General features: G+C 36.9%; 1 protein-coding gene across 1 annotated transcript; it reads left to right on the top strand.

Moving 5' to 3' along the window:
* The first annotated feature begins 11,649 nt into the window (after positions 1-11,649).
* LOC126672828 (geranylgeranyl diphosphate reductase, chloroplastic-like) lies at positions 11,650-13,409 on the top strand. The gene has a single exon (XM_050366780.2). It carries the CDS (start codon positions 11,759-11,761, stop codon positions 13,127-13,129), a length of 1,371 nt encoding a protein of 456 aa, XP_050222737.1. The 5' UTR covers positions 11,650-11,758; the 3' UTR covers positions 13,130-13,409.
* Positions 13,410-13,502: the final 93 nt, after the last annotated feature.

The raw sequence follows: 13,502 nt of genomic DNA, 5'->3' as shown, positions 1-13,502 counted from the left end.
TAGGACTAATACGAAAACGTAGTAACAGTTTTATAAGTTTTTTCAAGACTCACTTAATAAAATCAATCAATCACACTTATACATCCGGTTTAGGTTTTGTGAATGTAAAATATTCAGACCAGCTAGACTTATGCTATTCGCAGAAACCTCTAAGATTAGATGTATGTTTAGAAGTACATGCTACTTGCCTAAAATGCCAGTTCAGATCGAGTCATATGCGGGTCAAACTGTTTACACGCTTTCATCCTATTTATTTCAAGCTTTTATATCCTATGAACTGCATATATTGTTGATATGAGATAAAAGCGAATATGTCCAGTAAATAAAACTGGTAACCGATAAGCCAAACGCAAGAGTCTCGGGGAGGTCCACAAACCCTAGTTTTTGGTCCGATGCACGATAGTCTTACCGGAGGCGAGTAAGGCTATCTAGTCGGTTAAAAGGCATTTCTTAGTTTAACTAGGTGGCGACTCCATTTTTCAAACCATTTTCAGATCGAGAAGTCAGCCATAAGCCTTGGGCAAGCGGCCTCTGAACCCCGCTCCGCTCACAGGGGGTAAACATAAAAATATAGGATTGGGATTCCCTCATGTTCATTTGAACATGAGGGGTCATGTTCATTAAATCTACACCATTCAATTTGTTATGAATGGTGTAGATTAAAAATGTCCAAATTTAGCTAAATCAATCTACACCATTCATTTTATAATGAATGGTATAAATTAGTGAACATGACCCATCATGCTCATTTGAACATGAGGGAATCTCAATCCAAAAAAATAACAACTAATATCTTTTTTGATAGGACAAATAATTAAAAAATACCAAACCTTTGAAGAAATTTTCACAAAAGTGCAAACCTTTGAATTTTATCCAATTTATCTTGAAACGCATGATTTCGTTTCAACAATGTCCAACTACGTAATTTTGCTCATGTGGCGCCTACGTGACGCTGATGTGGCATATGTCACACATTAGCGCCACATAAATAAAATTGTGTAGTTTGACATAATTGAAACGAAATCATACGTTTCAGGACAAATTGGATAAAATTGAAAGTTTTGGACTTATATGAAATTTTCATAAAAGGTTTGGCTTTTTTTAGTCATTTGGCCTTTTTGATATTATAAAATGATAAATATTATGGATTAAAATAATTTTCCAAATGCGACAAATATTATGGATCAGAATGAGTATTTCTCTAATTTTAATAATTAAAAAGTGCTTTATTGTCACGACCCAAAATATTGAGCCGCAACCGGCGCTAGGGAACGGGAGTGGTAGCTCCGGAACCCGTAGCAAGCCTTAAATCACTATTAAATTTTTGCAAATAATAAACAAACAACAGTAAACAACGGAAGCCAATATACATATATAACACATAAACCAATATTTACACTAACTGTTCAAAACTTTGCGGGCTCTAGTTACCGTACCCTGTACGAACTGGCCTCGCGGTACTATATCCATCAGTTAGTGTATCCAACATATCACCGGCATCCGGTGCCGTGAATGAAACATAAAACACGTAGCCTATCAAACATATAAACAAGACAGCAAGTATTATGTACAATCAAAATATACTGTTGTCTAGACTACGACTCTGTCAATGCGGGACCACTACTGCAGCGTTCACAGAAGTCAGAAACTATACATACACAGCTGACTTCTGGACTTCAAAATCGGCCTCTAGCTAGGTCCACAAACTAAGCACCTGAAAGACATCAAAGGTGAGGGGTCAGTATTTGGGAAAATACTCAGTGAGTTTGCATTTACTAACGGTATTATTATAAAAACATAGCATCGCATCTCAATAAAACAATAATATAAAACATATAAACAGGTATTTGATCTGTACGAAACTAATATCCTACCATGCGACACATTTCTCGAATAATCATTATCATTCAACCCAATCGTAAATATCAATCGCGAGTCTAACTCGCTGGTGGCCCAGCCACTAGATACGGGGACTCCAGACTACACCGTAGCCGAGTACTCACTCGTATCAAAAACCCAATCGTAAATATCAAGCGCGACTTTAACTCGCTGGTGGCCCAGCCACATAAATTTTATAATCACCAATAGCTCCCAGCCGTGTCAAGTCATTTCTCAAATGCAAATATACTAGACTGACTCGATACTGGTGATCACACAGCCTATTGACACCCAATAGGTAGCTAGTTTCTTCGGATCGCATACTAGTTCTCGTATATAAAAATTAATAAAGCATATAACATTTCAATCAATTATATATAATGCGATGCGTGTAAACAGTATATATATCTATATAAAATAACTTTAATATATAATACACGAAAATAAAGCGCAACTCACAGTGACCGCAATCCAATCACAAATATGGTCGATGAAATGATATGCCCTTGCTATCCCACGTCTACTGACCTCTCTGCTCGCTGACACGTCTGATAAATAATTAATGTTTAATGATTAGACGTGAATCTCGTATTCCTATACGTATAATACTTTTAAGTTTTAGGGTTTAGTTTCATTTCAATGAAGTTTCAAGGAGTTTTCAGGACAATGCGCAGGTGCTGCCTGCACACTGACACTGTTTAGTAAAATGACGATCTCTCCCAATTGAACCGTTGGATCGACATGAAATTTGACAGACGCGTTCCTAAGAGGCAAATCTATAAACTGACCGTTGGGATTTTGAATCTGCCAAGTTTTGGGTAGTGTGCGAACGCACACCCTAAAACTCAGGGAGTGTGCGAACGCACACTCAATGTGTGCGAATGCACACTCGTGACAGCCCTCCGGAAAGTCATTTTCCGGGGTTTTTCAACCATCCCGACGTGCTATACATTCAACTATATAAAACCCGCATCTCGGTTTCTTCAAAAACGCCATAATAACATCAAAAACGTCAAATTCACTATCAATACGCTATTTCATTAAAACAGCCCACTAAACTCAAATTTCAACCATAATTCTCGACCTCTCACCTCAATTTGATGCCCGGAGATGATAGACCTTTCAATTCCGAAGAAATCGCCGCGAAAATCGCTCGAATCGGACGTCGAACGGCGGCGAAACGACGGTATCGTCGATATTTTTCTTCACTTCTCTCGATCCTTCTGCTTCCTCTCTGATTCATATCCTTTCCTTTATATATATATTGGCTAAAATGCCACTTTGATCCTTGTTCTTTTTGTTTGTTATCATTTATCTTTTAAACTTTTCTTTCATACGATTTAGTCCATAACTAAATCGATAAACTCTTAAATTATTACTTTTACGTATTATTTATATCCGATAAATAACACGAAACTCGATATTAACACTTCCCGTCAAATCCTACAAATTTCCATTTTCGACACAAAGTGGCTAAATTACCACTTTGGTCCCTGCACTTTATTTTGGGCTTTTCTTGACATTTTTCTTTTCAATTCCAATTCTCTCTTTAGAATTGAAATATATTATTAAATTCCTCACATATAATCCTTTCCAAACCCGACCTACTTGAAACTTATTAACTTTATCTTTTCAGAAATTCTTCTGATATTACCACTCTGGCGAATCAAAACTGGACACGTGGTCCAATTAGCTAATTAAATATTTTGGGGTATTACATTCTTCCCCCCTTATAAAAATTCGTCCTCGAATTTTCATAAATCTTGTTGGGATCTTAACTTATCCTTACAGTTTCCTTGACGTCCATTAATACGTTTTGATCACAGCTTTTCCTTTTACTTAACTCTTAGTTTTCCATGCACAGCTATAACTTCATACTTATTGCTAATCGATTGTCTATTCAACTCTTAATAGTTGCTTACTGTTACATCGTTGAGAATTCTTTTACTGGTACCTTCGTCTTATCTGTTATCTTTTCCGAGATAGAATGGTCCTTGGACGTATTCTTGATGTCATAGTCCTTACATCATTGCCACCTAGTTGTCACTAATCATAGTCTAATGTTTTCTCGTTTCATCATTTCATTCTTAGTAGCCATAGGGTTGCTACTCGTCTCCTTTATACGTGAATGGTCACGACGTGTCAATCTCATCTTAATGACGTATTTACTTTATGCGTATTCCTATGAATATTTTCTCTCGTAATCATAACCTGCAGTTATGATCTTTACTATCGTCTGTAATTATCACTTTCCTTTGCTCCTTTAATCTATCGTGAACTTCACGTCGTTCTGTTGGTCGTGATCCTTCATCCTTTACTATTGTCTTAAACCTTTCATTTCACGTTACTTTTAATCGTATGGCTTGTACAGTTGCCTTTGTTACCAATACTATTCGTATTCTTATTCTTTTCACTTCCCTCTCATTACCCTTTTTGAGGTACGTCTCGAGTCTTTTATTGACTTTCCAGTCAAAGCTGTCTTACCTTTGCGTTACCGTTCCTTTTTTTTTATGATCTCGTAAGAATCTTATATGTTTCTTTAACATTTAACTATTTCAAGAATCCTTAACGTTAGTTAGCCTTCACTTAACTTCATCTTTACCTTTAATCTTTAACAGATTCAGTAGATCCTTAATAACTTATTTACTTTCTTTATCGTTATTCCTCCTTACTGTATAAACAACTTTCTCTTGTATCTTACACTTCTTCTTCTTACTCTCGAATAGCTTCACAACATTGTTCTCACTTTTCAAGGTATCCTCTTGGCACTGACTACGATCATTTCTTAGTTTGTCTTTACTCTGGCTCTCATCTTCTTTTTGAAGTGTTCTCGATCACTCTTAGAATTTAGATCATACTTGACTTTGCAACTTCCAAAATTAGGGAATAGTTTCAATTTTTTTTTGTCCTACACTCCTTATGCTTCTTTAGCACTTATAACATGGTTCTAATTGTCTTAAATACCTTGATCTCTTTATACTAATACCACCTCTCGTTCTTATGATATTGTGGCTTCTTAGATACAGTTCACTCTTTTCTGTCCAATAACAATGAAGTATCATCTTATCCTTTACTTACTGTATTCGATATGTCTTTCCTTCGTTTATAATAGCTCCATTATTGCTGTTCTACTCTAATAATCCTTTTGACGTATTTCTAGAACTTTCCACTTCTCTATTCATCTTACTAAATCTTGAGGGTGTATGAATTCCTTCATTATACTTTCTTTCATATTATCCACCATTCTTATATTTACTGACATGTATACCTATACATGTACCTTTTTCCTTATATTAGAATCTTATAGCTTAACCTTTCTCCTTTCTATTAACGAAATCTATAGCTTTTAATGCTGATATTAGTAATTTCACTTAATATCAGTCAAATAGCATCATTTATATCGTGATTTATCTAACTTCAAACCTTCACATCTTACTGGATTATCTTCTTTATCATCTGTATCCCTTCTTTTTCCACTTCTGCATCTTCAAATACTGATATTGATAAAGTTATATGTCCTTTAAATATCACTTGATGTTCATCGTTTATATAATCGTCTCCTCATTCTAGTACTTTCAATTTCTTTCTTTCGATATGTCTCTCGATCGCTATGTTACTTATCTCAACATAAGGATAATCATTATATCCTTCATTCTTGCGTTTTCGTTGTATTTCTTTCGTTTAATATGACTCTCTGTCATTTCATCCTTTATTCTGTCATAAGGATAAATAATGTATCCTTAGATATTGCCAACGTATCGCAGCTTAACTGCGTATATACTCCGGCGATAACTCCTTATTCACATTCTCCTTTAGCTTTACTAGCTTTATTACAATTAATTGTTAACATGGCTTTATTTGGTTATTGAGGTCTACTTTACAAGTCTTATTCTTATTTATTAGGAATCTTTTATTATTCGTCGCAGAGTTTTTGCATCTGAGTGTACTTACTGAGAAAAACGATTTTAAAACATCCTTTGGCTGGCCAGCTCTTTTAAATCACTTTTCATAAATCGTTTGAAATCATTAGTACAATTGTAGCTCAGAGCGATGACACCTCTCATCACCAAAGAGTTGCTCAAAATCGCATTTTTTCTGTATTATTATAAAGATATGATGCATGATCTATATTTTGAAAAATCATTTTCTTATGCATTCCTATCGTGATTATGCAATATCATATGTTATGTCTGAGCACAATTGTACCTTGAAAAATCATAAAAACTTTCAAAATTTTCATAAAATTGTAAGTTTACTCTAGATTGTACACTCTGCGACTTTCAACGGCTTTCTTTATACTTATTGAGTATATTTCAAATTTTTGTATTGCTGTCACCTTCTGTCATTTTCCTGACTATTCTCCTATCACATTAATTCTTTCTCTATATCTCCGATAACTTAATTTAATTCAACATTTTCTACTGCTGTAATCACCACAACCACTTCTTTAACACTCTGTACCATGTCCTATACGAACGCAGGTACCGATGTTTCACATCGATTTCCTGTTGGTAACCCATCTCTTTCTTCATAACTTCTAGAACGTAATACAGGAATTACGTTCGCGATAAATGTATTATTTATCGTTTATTATATTATTGTTTTTGTAAATTATGTTTATATATTCATTTTTTTTAAGCACGTGTTTGTCAATATCGCTTCCTATAGGCCCTACCTATCTGAGGTATTATCCTATAGGTACATTCTACTCGTTATGCTCTACCATGCATGCAGTAAACATATACACAACAATGCAACATATAAACACAAATACTCAAAGCATATTAATCATTTATACCTAAGGGTGCCTGATGTGGAACGCTAGGTTTCCTAATAACTATTTCAGTGTGTCGACCCTTAACTCTTCTACTGGAGTTGCCTCCACCTCTATGCACGGCCTGGGGGTTAGTCTTAATACCAGAGGATCGACTAGTATAATCTGGATAGAACGCACGTCTGAAAAAGTAGGGTCGAACAGGATTGCCATCCCACTCGCGGTCAGCCTCGATCTTACGGGCCATCATAGTGAGCGTCCCAAAGTGCTCGTGAACATACTTATATAGCTCATCAAACTCGAGTCCCAAACCCCTAACGTATCTACGGTTAATCGTCCTATTATCTTCATTACGGTCTGGAACTCTTTTGTCCATGCGCAGAAAGTCAGAGGAATACAGTCCCACTGGTAGTATTCCTTTAGAAAAGGAGTGCATTTGCCTCCTAACCTGATTCAAAACCACATGCCCTTGACCTTTAGCTATCTCTGTATCCTCTCTCAAATTGCGGTATCTCCGCACATTGGACTAGAAATGTTCACTCTGATACTCCTCGACGTCTGACTCATCTGATAACTCTTCTTTTTCAAAGTCCTCCTCTTGAGGAACTTCTTCTGATTCTTCCTCTAGATCCTCCTCTGGATCTTCCTCGGGATCTTCCTCACTTTCTTCACTTTACTCCATTTCAAGCAAGTGAGTTCTACCTCTAACCCTAGAAGAACTACCAATTTCTGATACTGACATGAAACCATTCTGATGTATCTCAGATGATCTCTCAATATCTATGTGGAATCCATTCTGGTGGACTTCAGATGGTCCGCCTACTTCGTTGTGAAATCCATTTTGACAGATAGGAGGGGCTTCCTCCCGTTCCTCTGCTGCATGTGACTAAGCTCCGTTTTGCCCAGACATGCTAAAAAGAAACAGTTACAAACGCCAGCGACCATCTGAGCCCTCTTTTTCCTCGCTTAACTTCAATATCAACTTATAATGTGCTATAAACATTTAACATTCAATCAATCTGTATGTAATTCGCAAATACGTAATCACTGAATACCCCTTGCACAAGTAATAAACACTTAGTTGCCTTAGCCGCTCATATTTGCAAACATTTAACCATTTTCTATCTCTTAGCATAAGCAACAAATACTTAGTTGCCTTAGTCATCCGTATAAAGAGATACTAGTCACTTGCTAGCTTAATAGTCCTGGTTCGTGCGCGTTATGCCATATACTACTAATGCACAGATCAAATGAATGCAGACAACTAAGGTCCAACTCTCTGCTGCAGTAGTTCCTAGATTTACTTACTGACAGAGTATTCAAAGTCAAACAGACATTCAGACACAACTGGCAGTGGTAACTAGACCAACTGCTCTCAAACAAACACTGAAACAAACTTGCAGTGGTAACTGGACCAACTGCTCTAATACCAACATTGTCACGACCCAAAATATTGAGCCGCAACCGGCGCTAGGGAACGGGAGTGGTAGCTCCGGAACCCGTAGCAAGCCTTAAATCACTATTAATTTTTCGCAAATAATAAACAAACAACAGTAAACAACGGAAGCCAGTATACATATATAACACATAAACCAATATTTACACTAACTGTTCAAAACCTCGCGGGCTCTAGTTACCGTACCCTGTACGAACTGGCCTCGCGGTACTATATCCATCAGTTAGTGTATCCAACATATCACCGGCATCTGGTGTCGTGAATGAAACATAAAACACGTAGCCTATCAAACATATAAACAAGACAGCAAGTATTATGTACAATCAAAATGTACTGCTGTCTAGACTACGACTCTGTCAACACGGGACCACTACTGCAGCATTCACAGAAGTCAGAAACTATACATACACAGCTGACTTCTAGACTTCAAAATCGGCCTCTAGCTAGGTCCACAAACTAAGCACCTGAAAGACATCAAAGGTGAGGGGTCAGTATTTGGGAAAATACTGAGTGAGTTTGCATTTACTAACGGTATTATTATAAAAACATAGCATCGCATCTCAATAAAACAATAATATAAAACATATAAACAGGTATTTGATCTGTACGAAACTAATATCCTACCATGCGACACATTTCTCGAATAATCATTATCATTCAACCCAATCGTAAATATCAATCGCGAGTCTAACTCGCTGGTGGCCCAGCCACTAGATACGGGGACTCCAGACTACACCGTAGCCGAGTACTCACTCGTATCAAAAACCCAATCGTAAATATCAATCGCGAGTTTAACTCGCTGGTGGCCCAGCCACATAAATTTTATAATCATCAACAGCTCCCAGCCGTGTCAAGTCATTTCTCAAATGCAAATATACTAGACTGACTCGATACTGGTGATCACACAGCCTATTGACACCCAATAGGTAGCTAGTTTCTTCGGATCGCATACTAGTTCTCGTATATAAAAATTAATAAAGCATATAACATTTCAATCAATTATATATAATGTGATGCGTGTAAACAGTATATATATCTATATAAAATAACTTTAATATATAATACACGAAAGTAAAGTGCAACTCACAGTGACCGCAATCCAATCACAAATATGGTCGATGAAATGATACGCCCTTGCTATCCCACGTCTACTGACCTCTCTGCTCGCTGATACGTCTGATAAATAATTAATGTTTAATGATTAGACGTGAATCTCGTATTCCTATACGTATAATACTTTTAAGTTTTAGGGTTTAGTTTCATTTCAATGAAGTTTCAAGGAGTTTTCAGGACAATGCGCAGGTGCTGCCTGCACACTGACACTGTTTAGTAAAATGACGATCTCTCCCAATTGAACCGTTGGATCGACATGAAATTTGACAGACGCGTTCCTAAGAGGCAAATCTATAAACTGACCGTTGGGATTTTGAATCTGCCAAGTTTTGGGTAGTGTGCGAACGCACACAATGAGTGTGCGCACGCACACCCTAAAACTCAGGGAGTGTGCGAACGCACACTCAATGTGTGCGAACGCACACTCGTGACAGCCCCCCGGAAAGTCGTTTTCCGGGGTTTTTCAACCATCCCGACGTGCTATACATTCAACTATATAAAACCCGCATCTCGGTTTCTTCAAAAACGCCATAATAACATCAAAAACGTCAAATTCACTATCAATACGCTATTTCATTAAAACAGACCACTAAACTCAAATTTCAACCATAATTCTCGACCTCTCACCTCAATTTGATGCCCGGAGATGATAGACCTTTCAATTCCGAAGAAATCGCCGCGAAAATCGCTCGAATCGGACGTCGAACGGCGGCGAAACGACGGTATCGTCGATATTTTTCTTCACTTCTCTCGATCCTTCTGCTTCCTCTCTGATTCATATCCTTTCCTTTATATATATATTGGCTAAAATGCCACTTTGATCCTTGTTCTTTTTGTTTGTTATCATTTATCTTTTAAACTTTTCTTTCATACGATTTAGTCCATAACTAAATCGATAAACTCTTAAATTATTACTTTTACGTATTATTTATATCCGATAAATAACACGAAACTCGATATTAACACTTCCCGTCAAATCCTACAAATTTCCATTTTCGACACAAAGTGGCTAAATTACCACTTTGTTCCCTGCACTTTATTTTGGGCTTTTCTTGACATTTTTCTTTTCAATTCCAGTTCTGTCTTTAGAATTGAAATATATTATTAAATTCCTCGCATATAATCCTTTCCAAACCCGACCTACTTGAAACTTATTAACTTTATCTTTTCAGAAATTCTTCTGATATTACCACTCTGGCGAATCAAAACTGGACACGTGGTCCAATTAGCTAATTAAATATTTTGGGGTATTACATTTATAACCCACCTTTTTAACCCAACTTACGTGGTAAGGTTTCATTCGTCCAATTCCCATCCAAAAATGTATATTTCAAATAACAGAATTTAGTCAATCCACTCTTTAATTGACATGTTAGACGGTAAAAAGTTGGTTAAAAGTGTTGGGCTATATAGCATTATTCTTAGTAATTACATCTCATATTATTTTCTTCAATTAATTATGAAATATACTAAAGAATAAAATTTTCCTACAACCTTGATTGTAGAAAACTCCTACAACCCTTGACATGACACTTATTGATCAGCCTCTTTTAATACATTTAATATATCTATAAAGTTACATTTTTAGTTCCTATATTTTACATAAAACATGTCCACACAATTTATGACTTCTAAAATTGCAAACTGAACAGTAGTATGATTATTCATTTCCAATTTATAATCTTTTTCTATAGTTTTTTTAAACGGTAGTGTTGCATATAATAAAATGATAGTTGGAATGAAATTATAAATGAAATTAACATAAATTATTAAATTAGTTAACTAAAAATAATTTATTATAAGAATTATAGTTTTAGGAGTATTATTTGAAAAAATAAAAAAAATTACTCTAAATAATTAAAATATAACTTCCAACAAAATATATAAATTAAAATCATTTATAAATATATTTAGTATATTAAACGAGGCCAATCAACAAATGCTATGTTAATGGTTGTAAGAATTTCGTTGTAGAAAAATTTTATTCTATATTAAATAGATGAGTGTTTATCTCATGCATTGGTTATACCATGTTATATTTACAACAAGACAATGAGCATTTACGATAGAAAATCTGTTAATTATTGAATTTTTTTGTCATTGATTTTTCTATATGATTAACGCATCATTAATTTGTTATACGAATGATATGCTGCAATAATTGCGTGCAATAACTTTTTTAAATAAATAAATAAAAAAACATACTATAATTTTGCAGCTTGTTTTATCTTTTGTCCAAGGGAAAGCATCTCTGACATCCACATCGTTAACGGAGAAAACGTCATTAAACACTAACTAAAAAGTTAAACACCTTGTAATTATTTAATTGAAAAAATCTGTATTTTAAATTCAATTTAATATATTTTAATTTTAGTTAATGTTAAAATTTTAAAATAGTAATTGAAAAATTATTTATACGAGACATAACCAGTAGTAAAGCAACAAGAGCACTGCTCAGTTGCACAAAACCCAAAGCCATCATCTCAACTTCATCTTCATCTTCATCTTCATCTTCATCGTCGCCCAAAACCCTAACCATGGCAATGCCACAAATCCAGACCCACTATGCTCAACTTCACTCCACCTTCCTCTCACCGTCTTTCAGTACACCCCATTCCAAATTAAGCTTCTCTAAACCTCCAACTCTTTCAGTAACTGCATACTCTCTCTCAGGCAGAAAGCTCCGCGCTGCTGTCATAGGAGGCGGTCCAGCTGGTTCCTCCGCCGCAGAAGCCCTAGCCTCGGGCGGGATCGAAACATTCCTCTTCGAACGCAGCACTTCCACAGCCAAACCTTGCGGCGGAGCCATTCCTCTGTGCATGATGGATGAATTCAACATCCCTCTCCACCTCATCGACCGCCAAGTCACCCGCATGAAGATCATTTCTCCTTCTAATCTCACCGTTGATTTCGGTGCCAAGACCTTAAAGCCTCACGAATCCATCCCCATGCTACGCCGCGAAGTACTCGATTCCTTTCTGCGATCACGCGCGCAGTCTCGAGGTGCTACTCTGGTCCCTGCTCTCGTCAACCATATCGAAATCCCGTCGAAGCCGACACAACCGTACGTGATACATCATGTAATCAACAACAACATCAAACGACAATTAGCAGTGGATGTAATCATCGGAGCCGACGGAGCTAACAGCCGTGTGGCCAAGTCCATAGATGCGGGCAGCTACAGCTGTGCTATTGCTTTCCAGGAGAGAATCAAACTGCCCGATGATAAAATGGAGTACTACAAAGACCTTGCAGAAATGTACGTGGGGGACGACGTGTCGCCCGATTTTTACGCCTGGGTATTCCCCAAATGCGACCATGTTGCAGTAGGCACGGGTACTGTATGTGCAAAACAGGACATCAAGATGTTTCAAAGAGGCATAAGAGAGAGGGTTGGAGCTAAGATCAATGGTGGCAAAGTCATTAAAGTGGAGGCCCACCCCATACCCGAACACCCCCGGCCCGTCCGGGTAAGGGGGCGGGTGGCCTTGGTGGGAGATGCTGCAGGGTACGTCACAAAATGCTCCGGGGAAGGGATATATTTTGCGGCCAAGTCGGGGAGGATGTGCGGAGAGGCGATAGTGAAGGCGTCCGAAGGAGGGGAGAAGATGGTGAGCGAGGAAGATATAAAGAGGGAGTATTTGAGGGAATGGGATAAGAAGTATATAAATACATTCAGGTTTTTGGATTTGTTGCAGAAAGTGTTCTATGGGAGCAATGCGGGTAGAGAGGCGTTGGTTGAGCTATGCGGAGATGAGTATGTGCAGAGAATGACATTTGATAGCTATTTGTATAAGAAATTGGCAAATGGGGATAGGTGGGAAGATGTGAAGATGGGTTTCAATACTATTGGGAGTTTGGTTAGATGCAGAATTATGGGTAGGGAGATGGAGTCTCTCAAGGTTTAGAGACCTAATGGGGTGATTTCTGGCATCTATGCAAGGATATGTTACACGAAAATTCTTCGAGTTTTATGTTTTCGGAGTTTCCTTTTCGGAAGGTTTAGACACCTAATATGTTACACGAAAATTTTTCAAGTTTTATGTTTTGGAGTTTCCTTTTCGGAAAGGGTTCTGCAATTTAAAAACTCTATTTCTAGGGTTTGGCATTTGATCACAAATTGGTGTTGGATTATGAAGGAGAAGAGTATATTTGTAGTGCAAATTGGTAGTTTAGAACTTTTTTAAATTCCATTTTGCAAAAATAAAAAGTCTGGCAATACAAATTTGGGTGCTAATGAGAATTGACAATGTCAAACGAGTTACAAAAAACTGGAAATGC

Source organism: Mercurialis annua, linkage group LG3 (assembly GCF_937616625.2).
Source record: "Mercurialis annua linkage group LG3, ddMerAnnu1.2, whole genome shotgun sequence".
NCBI classification, from domain to species: domain Eukaryota; kingdom Viridiplantae; phylum Streptophyta; class Magnoliopsida; order Malpighiales; family Euphorbiaceae; genus Mercurialis; species Mercurialis annua.
The sequence above is the reverse complement of the archived record's forward strand: the minus strand, read 5'-3'. Positions and strand labels throughout refer to the sequence as shown.